Below are 14691 nucleotides of genomic sequence, written 5' to 3' on the forward strand. Positions count from 1 at the left end.
TGTGACATTAGAAGAAACTTAAAGAAAAGTATTACATTTCTGGGGATTTTTCTCTCTTATTTTCTGCTCGGACAACCCAAAGCTTTAGTTTCCTTCTTTAGCTTAGGTACAAGTTACAAAAAATAGGTTAAAAAAAGGTAAAAAAATTCCCTGAGCATGATGAGTATGTAGTATGAATTGTGACGCAGCTACAGTTTTGTAAAGAAAATGTCTTCCCTGATTCCTCAATTTTCTGTGCAAGAGAGCAATGCAAGATATGTCATTACAGTCAGTCATCTGAGATAACAAGGAGCTCTCTTTTCCTTTTTGAATTCAATGATTCTGCACGGTTTCTCCTAACCAAACCTCTCGCTAGAGTTGAATGTGGAGGAACAGTAAAGTGTACAAATGTGATTTTATGGAGGATGATGAAGTTACCTGGTGAGCAGCTGAGTGCCTCGGCTCACGAAGATGACCTTCAGAACGGATGCGTCGTGACCCTCGAACGTCTGGAGAAATTAAAAATTAAGAACAAACCTTTATAAATCCTTCTTTATAGCCACAAAAAAATGAGTACAGTGAGAACGCATACACTATTTTTTTTTACAAAAACTCGGGCTTTAATTTAAAATTAATTAAATGAGGGTAATTGACCAACAGAAGATGGTCCATACTCTCAAAGAGTGAGGGAACTGTTCTGAAACTAAAGTATGAAAATATCAAAAACTTAGTAAGCTGTTCTGTAGAGCCCCTAACTAAGATCAGGATGAACTCATTTTCTTGCGGTGTAACTTGTGATTTCAACAGACGTCTGCTTAAATCAAACTGTAAAAAGCCAGAGCAACTCTATTCAAACTGCAGGTTGTAACAGTGTTACATGTGGAACAATAAAAGGAGAGAGAATCTTTATTTAGTCTCTGAAATCATGTCATTGTGTCAAAGATAGGACACTGATAAAAAAGGGGGCATTTGCTGTACATGCAGGCTTACAGTATTTAGTAAGTTATCATATTATGTTGTAAAAGACACTCTGACATGTGTATGCTTTATTATATTGCCCACCTTGAGGCAGCTGAAGTCTTGCAGGCTCCACAGTTTGGTGGTGCCGTCTGCAGAGGTGGTCGCCAGCACCTGGTCAACTGGAGAGAAGCAGACGGCCCAAACACCACGCCGGTGGCCCTTGAACACCCCGAGCAAGCCCACAGTCCCCTCTCCTGTTAACGACCACAACTTGGCCGTGCGGTCCTGTGAGCCTGAAGCCAGCAGCTTATCATTGGGCGACACTGCAACGCTGTTTACATCCTAAAGGGGGAAAACAGGTAATGCATGTCATGCATTTTATGAGATTGCAAGTTAATGAATAATTGGAGGCAGAAGGGAGACTGTGTTCAAAAATGTGATGAAATATGGTGCAAAAGAAGAGCTTGGTGGAGACAGTTGTGGTAATACGTTTTTTTTTTCCTGCAGAACATTCTCCAAATTTATCTCACTGCACAGCCTCCAGTTTCATCATCAGTTGCTCTTGATTGACAGCCCTCATTGTCTGAAACTGATGTGTGAGATAAAAAGACTGTCTTACATGACAGCAGAAGCTAAGTTAAGTAACAGGCACTGCTAAAGGACAGACTGTCAATTGTCATATCTCGTATCTCAGGTCAGGAGTCGGTAGGCGTAGCAGGAAATCATAGAGTGCTGGAATTCTTACTTCCAAGCTGTATGCTAAAGTCTACCATCTTCCTGGGTCAGAAAGAGGGCAGCAAGTTTTCAGCACTTCCTTATGAGAAGAGGGGGTGTGCAAGAAAGCAGTAACAAAAGGATTGCTAAAAACAGTGACTCATTTGTGTAAAATCCTTTCAGGAACCACTGTGTTTAATAAATAAGCTTCCAGACTACTTTAAAATTTGTGTGCTCATGTTTTATTTATTCAGAACATTTCCGTCATTCTAAAAGAGAAAGCTCAGTCTGTTTTCATCAACCTTTATAGTACAAAGAGGCGCAAAAGAGTCCTTTAAATTCGTACTATCAAGACCTTTTTAACTCTCCTGTTATGTTGTGGGTCAAATTGACCCTTTTAAAGTCTATTTTAGGCAATATATGCCTTCCAAACCAGCTAAATGCAGCATAAAAATCTGGGCAGCATGTGACAGAAGAGGTGTCATGTTAATTTATCAACATCACTCCATAAAAAAGTTTTTAAATTAAAAAAATAAACAAAAATATATCTATTTATATTAAGGGCTTTCCAATTTACATAAAAAAAAGTTACAACATTAATTTGAATGAAAAACGAGTGAGTTATCTCATTGAACCATGATCTATGAGGATCAAAGAACACCAATGGACTAAATCTTGATTTCAGTGGTTGATAATGGAGTTAAAAATTTGATTAAAAAAAATGTGTATTGGGATTTTTTGGGGACACCTGACACTTTTGGATAATTGAATATGTCCCCGGTCGAATTTTCTCAGGAACAGTATTGTCCAGGGCCCTGTTTGGAGTTTTCATTTTTCCTTTTTGACTATTTATCCATCGCTGTTGTACAGTGACGTCTTGTCACATACACCTCATGCACGCATCATTAATTCTATTGTCTTAAATGAACTCAAGTGTGCTTTATTGCCACCCAGTGGGTGGGTAGCGCAGGTCAGAGCATGGACAAGTATTAATTTCTGCCAGTCACTACACTGCAGGCACGGACACACTACATGGCAAATTGTTTGCAATATATGAATAATACTTTTTTGGACTAATTAAGTGAAATTTGATAATGAACAGCGGCACTCCTGTCGATCTGTCACTGCACGCTAGTGTGCCACGGCACAGTGGTTGAAAATCACTGCACTAGTTTATTGACTTTAAAAAGCATACCTGGTTGGCAAATATATTTAGGCAGCCATAAATATCACTGGCTGAGCTGTCTGTGCATGTTAAACACTGTGAAATCTATTAGCTTGTGAAGAGGCTGCTGCCCGGTGAGTATGTGTCTTTAAACATTTTAGCTATATACTATTAAATAATTGCTTAAATGGCTTATATTCGATACATTTTAATGCAATGAAAAACAATATTTGATCAGATTCTATAATTAGATTGTTTGAAATAAGGCTTAAAACAGAAGCTATTCATTGTAAGTATAAAAACGAAGGTAGGTGATATGGAGAAATAGACACTTTGAGTGACTGTGGTCTTTCTGCTATGATCCATGTAGTATTATGAATGTATGGATGCTGTAAAGCTAAGCAAGAGCGCTGAAACTTATTTTCTTAATCACATCCTTAACTATTTTCTTCATGAAAAAGAAAAAAATGGTGAGCAGTGTCATTACAGAAACACAAACCTAACAATAACCCTTTCATATGCCATGTTTTTCCCCCCATTTTAACTATAATAGGAGAAAATAAAAGGAACCAGTAACAAAGAGGTGTATGGAATTTTTCATGTTAATTTTTTTAACAACTCATCACTTACTAAAACAATTACTTCAGTCTGAATACAACTATAAACCACAGATTCTGAAAGTGGTGACAGCAAAACAGTGAGCTCTGCAACATTCAAACCCTGAGAGCACACACTATGATCTCCCATTTCTGACTCTTCTCTCTCTCATCACTCCAAAAAAACAGCCTTTACCGGATTGTACCAGTTTCTGAGCTTATATAACTTTAAAAATGTGTTTCCTCCATCATTCTCAGAAACAGAGAGCAGTATGTGAGCAGGCAGAAAAGACAAAAGAAGAGCAGTGATCTTTGTTTTTTTCTGTTGGAGAGAATTCAAAGTGAGAATGGAGAGAAAACAATGGAGTGAAATGCCAATACGCTTTCTTCAAATTACAGTAAAGTGGAGCTGAGGTAATATCAGGAACTAGGAACTCTGAGTAACCCAAATTATGTAAGAGAGATTAAATCAATGGATCATATTTACCCTCATTTTGGCGGCAAATGATGCAATGAGAGATGATCTGATTATTGTTGTTTTACTTCTGAATCTCAATCACTGATAATTCATATTTCAGTTACAATCTAATAATGTGTTAGAACATGGGAGTGGATTTAGCTTAAAGTTTAAGTTGCGTGCCCATATAGTTGGCTCGATTCCAGCCTGTGGCCCCTTTCACGCATGCCATTCCCCCTTTTCTATCCTGGTTTCCTTCTCTATCCACCGTCCTCTCCTCTATGAATAAAAGGTGTAAAAGCCCCCCAGCTATAGCAGCATAAAAAAAAAATTAATGTTGCATGTGAGCAATCGTGTGCAATCAAAAACATGGCGTGTTACTCCACGTTTCTTTAAAAGCTTGTAGGTTAACAGCTTGACGTCACTGCCACAACATTGTAAAAGCATCTGCAAGTCTCTCCTGTGCCAAACAATTTCAGTAAACACCCTGACACTCCTTTTCTCGGCACTTCAATTTGTAATATCAGGAATTAAAGGTTTTAATTTTGTTTCATTCACAGCTAATAGGAAGTGTGGATGTGTCTGTAATGATCATGAAAAGTTCAATGAACAGTTTACATAGCTGTTCGATGCAACAACAGATGCTGTCCTGGACTCAAATGTGGACACTGTTAGGTGGTATGAAGGATCAAAACATGAGAAATTTTAATTTTTCAGAGGTTTGATTTCTGTTAAGAGGTACAAACATGTATAATTGTGCTTTAAAAAAAAAAAAAAAAAAAAGTCTTTCCTGGTTAGTGTTTTTTGTCCCCCCACCCCAACATCCATTGTGAAAGCTTTCTCTGCATAAATGAGACTATACCTGCCTTGGAGAAAGACTTTTGAAAATAAGCCTCAAATTTGATGACCCTTAACACTTCTTTATACTGCCATACCGTTAAAAAAGTGATAACATGTTTATCTGCCTGGGTTTAAACATTTAGCAAATTTTTTAAAAGAGGGAAAAGGGCTACATGTGGGATTTAGCCCAAAAATTTTGTAGTAGCTCTTAGAAAATCTGAAACCAGACAGTTTTTTAAGGGTGTTTTTGCATGATAAATAAACATAATTAATTTGTTCACATGTAAATATATAAGTGTCTGTGTACTTATGAATGTTCACAGCACACTGTATTGCCATTAGAGTTGTCTAGTGGTTTTCTAAGTAGCCCAGAAAGACATGCTGTCTTGTGTTTGTGCAACTAATGCTACTCTTAACAAGTTTTTTTGTTTCGTTGTCCTTCATTTGTTAAACAAACAATATTATTAACTGCAGGACACAACCACTCAACGCAGTGCATGCACAATTATGTAGAGCATGTGAAGGCGGGGCACACAGACATGTTTCTCTGTCATCGTCATCATGCTTGAACTATTTCGTAGCTGAAGGTGGCAGACTGCAACTTTTCCTTCAAGACAGTTTTTAGGATTTCCTTAATAGAGCAATTAACAAATCTAATTCATTGAGTAATTGGCTGTTTGTTCTTCTCTTGTTATGTCTGGTTTACTGCAGTGCATGCTTTCAGCTGCAACTACTGCAGGGTTTTTCTTCTTCCTGAAAGTGAGTGCATAACTCTGCTGGTACCTTATCATGAGCCTTCTCAGTGGCCCGGGCAGTCAGCTGATGTATTTCAGCTCCTGTTGTTGACAAGTCTGCTGGAAGGTCCCAAACCTTCACCGTGCAGTCCTGACTGCCAGACACGACGAAGGATGCTTTCATCCTGGGAAGAAAGAGGTGCAAAGAAATTTGATCTTTATGTTCACACTGGTTTACTTTCATTTTAGACCAGGTCTTATCATTCCTGGCCTGTGTTGTGATAAGAAACAGGAGAGTTACCTGGAGCAGGTGATGGAGCCCACCGCATTGGTGTGGCTTGAACCATGAGCTACACAGGTCACCTGACCAGTGTCACTGTCCATCTGCCACACACGCACAGACCTGTCCTGAACACAGAGACACATCGCACACATTGTTATTGTCAGCTTTCACATGGTATGTTATTTTTGAGTAGCTTCTTTTGGCAGGCAGGTGAGTTCATATTTCTGTGCTTCAGTGGAAGGTGTGTATGCTCAGGTTTCTTTAACACAGTTCAGTGTGAGAGTTGTTGTAATTTCAGTTAATTGTGTGCAGTGTTAATTGACACTGAAAAGACGCAAACTCACCTTTGCACAACTTGCAAAGAGTAGACCCTTTTTGAACACGTCCAATGAGAGGACGGTATCTGTGGAAAGATAAACAGATCATAATGGCTGTGAGTGTTAGAAAAGATAATCATCCATCAAACCTGCTCAGCAGGTCACACAGATCTGAATTCTTTGGGCTCTGGTTCCATCGATGACAGGTTTCATTTCACTCATCTTGACATGTTTTATGGAGCTTGTCATTTTAAGTTCTCTGAGATATGGATCACTTCAACACGTGTAAAAAAAACCTTGTCTATTGTTCTCATTTGAAACAGAGCAAAGAAATGTATCAGCTTTAACACAAATAACGTTATTGATTTATTAATAAAAAGACAGATAACCAACGTCTTCAGGTTATAAATCAAAAATTTTAAAAAGGTTTTCATTTCTAAGGACCTACATTGTCACCAGCTACTGAAAGTGTACTGCAGCTTTTAGAATATACAGTAATTCTTGTGAAAATGTAATAAATGACTGATTTGCCTGCATAAATATTCTTTTCAGTGTTAACAGAAGTTAAAACGTGTACACACAGATATTAGAAACAAAGCTTCTGTGGATCATCACTCAGTCACTGCAGTGCTGTGAAAAGTTTCTTCTCTCTGCCAATACAATAACCCACCTGGGCTGTTTCAGTTGAAAACTAACATGCACAAATGCTGCCCTCTGCTGGTGACCCACCTGTGTGTCCGTACAGGATCTGGCAGTTGTTTGTAAGCAGCTCGAACACCTTCAGCTGGCAGCTGTTGGTGGCCACCACGATGTGGCTGTCGTCTTTACCGAGAAACTTCACATCCAGGACCTCGTCGCTGTAGCCCACAAACTGTGAGCGGGTAGACAGAGGGTCCATTAAATCTGCATACGGGACCATGAGAGTAGGTCTGCATGTCTGGGCGGGCTCTCTAGTGTAATGTTACAAAACTCATAGATAAAAATGAGCAAGGATAAAGTATCTATGGGTTATTCATATATAAGAATATGACAGAGTGAAAGCCTGTAAGTCAGTGGTATGTTAGGCCATATCATGCACAGGCCTCAACTTTCAGTAGCATAAAGAGTGAAGGCTCTAACTATTATAGTTCTTATTTAAGTTGCATTTAAAACAGATCACATTCCATTATGGCTCCCGCCGCCAACTGGCTTCAAAAACAGCGCTTTAGAAACAGATGGGTGACGTCACTGACACTATGTCCATTATTTATACTGTCTATGGTGGTTACACTAAAAAAAGTACCTCCTAAAGCTGCCCCCTTGAGGTCTGTTTTGGAATTGTTCCGCTGTAATTTGGCTACAAAAGTAACAGTAAAGAAAAGAGCAAACCTGTCTTATAAAGCACACTAAGTGTTTCCAATCATTGATTTTGAATTCAACTTTCAGTACCCACCTGCTGCTGTGTGCTGAGAGCAGGCAGCTGGTACAGCACAATGTTGTGTTCTGCAGTGACTGTGGCCAGTCGTGAGGAGTCGGTCAGGTGTAGGAGGTATGTCAGACTGCGGGGGTCGTCGTCCCTCTCTTCTTCCTCCGCCTCTTCAGAGACAGGGAGGGTCTGTGTGTAGACACATCGCGCCGTGCTGGCCTCCCACACTCTCAAGATACCTACAAGTGATGGAGAGTGGATGGGTGAGTTACAGAAAGCAGAATGATACAGTGGAGATCTTAGGGACCAATCAAGGGATTCACCTTTGCTCCCTGCTGTAATGAAATGTAAGTCTGTGTTTTTGACTCCAATTTGAGAGAAGTCCTTATTGTCAGGCAAAAGCACGACACCCTCCACAGCCTGAAGACGAAGATAACACACAAAAAAATGGTTGGAGAATTTTTTTAAAGAATATTCTCTATTTAACATCCTCTTCCCCGACTTACCTCATAGACCGGTACAGTTCTTGTAGCCTCCTTGGACTCCAGATCCCACACTGTGCAAATCTTATCTCTGCCAGAGCTACGAGTAAAGATCAGCACACAATTAGAACAAGAAAAAAAGACACCTAAACATTTTAAGCTGTGTAAATTACAACCACTGTACCTGACCATGGTGCCTCCATCGGGGCTGAAGCTGAGGGCAGTGACGGCGCTGTAGTGGCTCTGCAGCACACACACACACTGACTAGAGCGCAGGTCCCACAGTCGGATGCCACAGTCCAGAGATGAGGAGAAAAGCTGCAGCTTGTTGATGTCTGGGTGGAACTGGACCAAACTGCAAAAATACATAAAGATGTTTACTTTATTTTTTGAATGTTTTGGATTTATGAAGCAATAACATCTTTTCTATTCTATTGATTAGTCGGCAATTTGATAACTGAATCACACAAGTAAGGACATCAATAAATTGCAGTACTGATATTTTATCGCGTCCTATTATTATATACCACATTTATAGTTCAAAGATATCAAAACTTACTGCACAACGCCAGATGACCCCTTGAGGTTGTGGGTGCAGTACTGCTTCACTACATCCCAAATCTTTATAGTGCCATCACAGCCACCTGCAATGCACCAAGAGGACATCAAAATTATATCAACCACATATCAGGGGAACACAGCTGAAAATGGTTACACTTGTGATGACTGACCTGTGGCCAGGAGGGTGGAGGTGGAGTCGAAGGTCATACTGGCTACAGGAACTGTGTGAATAGCCCTCCAGGAGCGAGTACACTGAGCTGCCTTCCAGTCCCACTGCTTCAGTAGCAGCGCTCTGCTAGCTGTTACAAGCATCTGTGGTGGGACACAGAGCAGAGACATGAGACCTTTGACAAGCTGTAATGATGAATCGACTCCTTTAAGTTTGACTGAAGTTATTAAAAGTAGGTGAAACATGTTTGCTTTACCTCATCATCACAGCTGAGGGCGAAAGATGTGATGTCCTCTTGATCATCCTGCAGTCACAGCATTACATGATGGAAAAAAATTATATTTAGAAGTCAGGGTTGACACAAAAAAAGTCAGACATACTTTAATTGTGATGCTGTACATACAATGGACCAAAGTGTTCATGATAGCTGCTTTTTTTCTTTATCATTTACTGGTCAGTTGTTTAACCTGTAAGTATCAAATCCGTGTGCAATACACTCACTACAAGCTTTCAGGGCCTACGTAAGCATCATCAATTTCACAATTTTTCGACTTAGCAGTCCAAAAGGTCAGAAAATTTCATTACAGTGATGAAAAAACAAGCAGTTAGCATTTGAAATCAGACAATTGTTTTTTATTTACTTTCTCAATCAGCTAAACATTTAACAGCTTATTGTATAACCAACAAACAAATTTTGAAATATTTTTTTATTTTTATTTTTTTTAATAAAAATCCACAGCTATTTTTGGCACTATAATAAAGCGACAGGTCAGAGTTTGCAAAAGACAACCCCGTTTTGCAGTACATGACTTTCCCAAAGCAACAAAAATTGGTGGTGTTGGGATCTGTTGTCATAAATATTACAGATGTATGGCTGAGGCATTTCGAATAAAAATATTAATACTGGACTTACGTGCTCAACACAATGGACAATCTTCCCTGTGCTGATCTCCAAAACATTGACGCGGGAACCACAAGTGCAAAAGATGTACTTTTCATCTTTGCTGATCTGAAAAACAAACAGAAAGGTGCAGATGATGTGACTTGATCAAAATCTGTTAACTTATGTTAGTCATTGCTGCTCAGCCTGAAGAAACAGTTGTGTATGTCTCATTGGATCTGAAGATTGGTATAGTGGGGTTTCATATATTCCAATAGTTTTTCTAAATTTGTTTTAGTACCACATGCTTTAAAATAAAATAAGAATAACTGGAAAAACATGGTTAGGTTCTTTATAACCCCTGCACAAAAACATTCAGAGGGGCAGACAGCATGGAGAGGGTGTGGGACGCAGAGAGCAAACCACTATCATGTGTTTTGGGATTGTTCAGAGATTGAAAATTACTGGAAGTCAATCAGAGATGGCATTGAACAAGTTTTAAAAATCAAGATTGATTTATGTTTTCAAGTCTTGTTTTTGGGTAAGATGCCACTTCAACTTCTCGGCTTTTCCAGAGTTTACATGTTTAGAGTATGCTGGTGGCCAGCAAAAAAGCCATAGCAAAAAAGCAATAACAAATAAGTGTCAGGATTCACCTGCATTAGTAGACTGGTTTAATGTGATGCACGACATTTTTGTAATGGAAAAACTAACGTTTACTCTGAGGCTCAAACGTGATGTGTTTGATACATTTAGGAAAGGATGGATTTAGTTTATTAACCCACATAGAACGGTTTTTAGGTAAAGTTCTACAGCTGTACTGAAACTCCCTTAGCTCCCTGCTCCACATGGACTGTTATGTTTTCTCTGTTTGTTGTATTTTTATTTGTCATCTTTGTTTTCTTTTGTGAAAACATTCTCATTTGAGATTGTGTTGTATAAATCTACCTTAAACTTTAATAAAAAGACAATTGCAAAAAATACAAAATAAGAACTGTCATTTTTTTGGTGATGGTGTTAAAAGTATTGAAGCTTACGAAAAAAAAATGGTACCATGGATACAAAACAGGGTAGAAGCCTCACCTGCACTTTCCCTCCTTTGTAGAATGGTTCAATTTTGCTGGAGACAACATAGCTGTAACAGAATGACACAAAAAATAGTGTAACTTTTCACCCCACATGACACATTACCCTAGCTTATGCTAGTCAGATAACAACTTCCACACAGCGAACGTGCCATGCATCAAAAACTTACTTTGTTTTGAACTGAAGATTGGCGCTTGCCATTTTGTTGACAGGTTATTCCAAAGCCTTGATATTTCGGGCAGCAGTGTAAATCAAATGTGTAATTTCTCACTTTACACGTTGGTTACAGTCAACACATCCATCCCGCATGTTGATGTCCGTGTCGCACCGATATTACGTCATCAGAGCGCACAGGGATGTGATTGGCCAGGCTGTTATTTTACACAGCGCTGTACAATCCTAACATGTAGGCTAAATAGTTGGATTGGATTAAATAACATAAAGAAAACTTAGATTTTTTTAAGGAGCCGTCGTTTATGTGTTACTTTATGTGGATTATGTGCGATTATTACACTTTCAAAACCAACATAAATGTCAACATTTTGTCCCTGAAGCCCCCAACAATGGAGTGAGTGGGGGGCTGATCAGCTGTAAAAGCACCTGTTTGACGTGTGGAGTTTGAGCTTTGATGCTAGAACAGCGGGGAAGAGACTCGGTCAGAGATGGAAACCATTATCTCCCTTGGTTTTTCATGATTTACGGCTTCCATTCGGTCCACACATAGCGCGCGTGGTCCCTCCTTCATGTTTTGTCAGGAATGTTCATGTGTGTGTTTGTGCATTGATAACACGGGTGTGTGTTTTGTTGGTGACATGTGAGTGTACCGATACGGAGTAAACCGGCGGAATGGAAAAACGGTGAGGACTGGAGATTATCATGGTGAGTTGACAACAGCTGTTCCTTTTATTTATTATTTAATTCAAGTTTTTCTCTGTTTTGTTAATGGAAAGCTATCAAATATTTATCCTTAACTTGGCAAATATTAGTCGACTTTCTTAATATTTTTGTCAACTCCATGTACGGTTTTCCCATAGAAAAATGGGCATGTTTGAGTAGTGGGTTCATTTTCTCTTATATATTGTATTAAAATAAAGATGACACAAAATAATGCCAAATCAATTCCAACATTTTGTATTTATCTTGTAATTCCGTGGAGAAAAAGACTAGGCAGACTTTTTACCTATTTTTGTTATCATGCTGCCTGTCATGTGAGTTTCCAGAACAATCATGTTTTGTCATCTCCAAGCTTTATGTTAAAAACCCTGTTGACAGGTTGTGTGTAGTTAATGTCAGTGCTTGAGTAGGCCTCAAGTTAAAATAACTTTAATGACATTTAACCAAAGCCGAAGTGAAACTACCACCCAGTTAATCTGGTCAATTACAAAAGTGCTTTAGTTGAAATGTACTTGAATACTTATTTTTCATCACATGGCGGTGAAGGTGGGGGAACAAGATATGCCCTCCAGTTTATGTAAAAGCATACGTTCTCAAGGTATTTGTTGTAATATAACCAACAGCCTTAATGTCTTAAGTGTATTTGACTCTGAAACTATCCAGGGTATACAACTAGCAAAAATTATTGAAACAAGATATAATGCTTACTTCAGGGAACTCATTGAAAACACTTTATCTTGAAGCAAGATTTATATTAGGACCAAACACGTCAAGGTTAGCGAGAGTTACGTTTAATGAGATATAAGACAAATTCACTTTGGAAAATAAGAGTTTTTTGTAGTGTATATATTATCCAGTCAGTTGAAATGTTGCAAAGTACGATTCTTTCCACAGAAAATACTTAGTAAAAGTACTGATTATAAAACCACTCAGGAAAGTACTCAATTACACTAATGTGAGTAAAAGTAATAAGTTACTTTCCCCCACTGGTTGAAGTGCTGTGTTTTACAGCTGTACAGAATAGACTTATGAGTTGGTAAGCGTCACAGTCTGTCAGCTATCAAAATTATTTAACGTCTACAAAAAACACACAAAACTTATAACCAAGAATAAAGAAGTATTTTTATGTGCCACATCCAGGCGGACCCAGATGTGTCGACACAGAGCGGGGGTTACGATGTGGAGCTGTTTGTGGACACTCCAGACTACGATCTGATCTGCACTATTTGCCAGGGTGTCCTCAAGTGTCCGGTGAGAGCTGCATGTCACCACATCTTCTGCAAGAAATGCATCTTACAGTGGCTGAAGAGGTACTGTCCGCATGACCAGACAAGAGTGTAGAAATAATTTACTGTAACAGGTGTAGTATTACTGTGTTATTGTGTGCTTTATACTGATTACAAGTGTTTATCTTTTGTAGGCAAGAGACCTGCCCCTGCTGCAGGAAGCCTGTAAACCCAAGCTTGATCTTTGTCATGTTCAAGCTAAGCAAATCTATTGGACGAATGAAGATCAAGGTAGGGAATGAAAGTGAAAAGTCATATACAAATATTTATTTCATATACGAAAGTCTTGATTCTCAAAATTGTGGTACATTGGTACTTGAAGAGGAAAAGATGGACTTAACAGAGACATAACAGCCTTCAAAAGTCACCCTGCACTATCAACGTAAAAGCTCAGAGGAGACAGCCAGTAAAAAGGACAACTCAGAGTTTATCTGGCCTTAATAAATTCAGTGTGCATGTTGTAAAGACAACTGTCAAGATGTTACAAGGGCATTTTAAATTAGGATTTACTTTATCAGTGAGTATTCCTGCTGATATCTCAATAAAGTTTCTGATTCCTTCCTCCAACTCTCGCAATCTCACCTCTTCTTGACTATTTATGTCAACAAACTACTTCGATGTGTAAAGGATACTCCAAGATGCTGAAGTCTGACATATATAAATCATACCTTTAAAGCCATAAATCTGTTTGTATTTCTCTGTGTCTGATCCCAAACAGTGTAAGAATGAGATCCGTGGTTGTGCAGAAACCTTCCCCCTCTCAGAGCAGTACTGCCACAGCATGAGCTGTCTGTACGAGCTCATCCCCTGCCCGTATCAGGGCTGCCGGGCGCAGCTCCTCCGCAGGGACCTGGACACTCACGCACGCCACTGTGAACACTGGCGTCAGCCCTGCCACATGGGCTGTGGGACGGTACTCTCCCACCGCACTCAGGCTCAACACAACTGCTACAAACAACTGAGGCAGGAGTATGAAGCCAGACAAAGGAACCACAGGGCCATTGCAACTGCCCTGCAGAGGAAGATGAGGAGGATGCAGAGCACCATGGCTCATATGAAGAGGCAGATAGGGCTGATCTGTGAGAGCCTGGAGGTTATGGACGACCTGAACGAAGTAGAAGAAGAAGACCTTGGAGAGAGCAGTGGCGGCTCCAGTGGGACTCCGGGTAGCAACAACAGCAACTGTTGATGATAAATCACATTTTATTGCTGCTGGTTGGCTACTGCTTTGTATAATTCTGCGTGTTCATTTCTTTAAAAGTGTGTTTTTGAATGTATGATTAAATGAGTGACTCTGTAACATTGTGTTGTAGTTTCATCATTTTTTTTTAAATAAAGTGTTTAACATTACATGTCATAGGCCTACTAATCTTCATTCAAAAGTAAAGAAAACAAAATATTAGCTGTCATAAAACAAACCAAGCTATTCAAATTAGAAAAATTCTAATTTATAGAAATACAAAAGTTATTTGTGACAGTGGCAGTTTTCTGTCGTTATTTTTTTGAGTGTCTTTACGTGGCTTCTGGTTTTCGTTTGTGTTCTTTTGCTTCAGATAGCTTTACATAAGAGCAGTGGTGGACAGTAACAAAGTAAATGTACTTGAGTACAGTACTTAAGTGCATTTTTTTAGTATCTGTACTTTACTTGAGTATTGTTTTTTTGGGGAAACATTACTTTTACTCCACTACATTCAGAAGACAATTATTGTACTTTTTACTCCACTACATTTCTATCAATGCTTTAGTTACTCACCACTTTTGCTTTGACGTCAGCTCATGGATTTCCTTATTTTTTCTGAAATCTAATCCCACGGTTGAACATGGAACACAGAGCAGATTTCAATCAGATCAGGCAGGTCAATTAGAGGTGGTAATGATGGCTA

General features: G+C 39.1%; 2 protein-coding genes across 2 annotated transcripts in view; one reads left to right on the forward strand and one right to left on the reverse strand.

Annotated features, from left to right (window-relative positions):
* tbl3 (transducin beta like 3) overlaps nt 1-10991 on the reverse strand; it is a 25240-nt gene extending 14249 nt beyond the window's left edge. Inside the window, exons 1-16 of the mRNA XM_034710967.1 lie at nt 10798-10991; nt 10626-10677; nt 9576-9671; nt 8919-8966; nt 8664-8805; nt 8492-8576; nt 8117-8287; nt 7957-8032; nt 7774-7870; nt 7478-7689; nt 6775-6916; nt 6073-6131; nt 5747-5853; nt 5495-5630; nt 1042-1281; nt 418-488 (exon numbers count right to left, since the gene is read on the reverse strand). Coding sequence (XP_034566858.1) covers nt 418-488; nt 1042-1281; nt 5495-5630; nt 5747-5853; nt 6073-6131; nt 6775-6916; nt 7478-7689; nt 7774-7870; nt 7957-8032; nt 8117-8287; nt 8492-8576; nt 8664-8805; nt 8919-8966; nt 9576-9671; nt 10626-10677; nt 10798-10829 — 1766 coding nt within the window. The 5' untranslated portion in view covers nt 10830-10991. The remainder of the gene's footprint in view (nt 1-417; nt 489-1041; nt 1282-5494; nt 5631-5746; nt 5854-6072; nt 6132-6774; nt 6917-7477; nt 7690-7773; nt 7871-7956; nt 8033-8116; nt 8288-8491; nt 8577-8663; nt 8806-8918; nt 8967-9575; nt 9672-10625; nt 10678-10797) is intronic.
* rnf151 (ring finger protein 151) lies at nt 10971-14108 on the forward strand. The gene is made up of 4 exons (XM_034711007.1): nt 10971-11507; nt 12663-12832; nt 12943-13039; nt 13527-14108. The coding sequence occupies exons 1-4, from the start codon at nt 11505-11507 to the stop codon at nt 13995-13997; spliced, it is 741 nt and encodes a 246-aa protein (XP_034566898.1). The 5' UTR covers nt 10971-11504; the 3' UTR covers nt 13998-14108.
* The last annotated feature ends 583 nt before the right edge of the window (nt 14109-14691 follow it).

This window comes from Notolabrus celidotus, chromosome 20 (genome assembly GCF_009762535.1).
Source record: "Notolabrus celidotus isolate fNotCel1 chromosome 20, fNotCel1.pri, whole genome shotgun sequence".
In the NCBI taxonomy this organism is placed as follows: domain Eukaryota; kingdom Metazoa; phylum Chordata; class Actinopteri; order Labriformes; family Labridae; genus Notolabrus; species Notolabrus celidotus.

Coding starts and splice junctions, on each gene's coding strand:
- rnf151 (XM_034711007.1), top strand. Junction 12,833..12,942: donor ATCTTACAGTGGCTGAAGAG/GTACTGTCCGCA, acceptor TATCTTTTGTAG/GCAAGAGACCTGCCCCTGCT. Junction 13,040..13,526: donor TTGGACGAATGAAGATCAAG/GTAGGGAATGAA, acceptor GATCCCAAACAG/TGTAAGAATGAGATCCGTGG.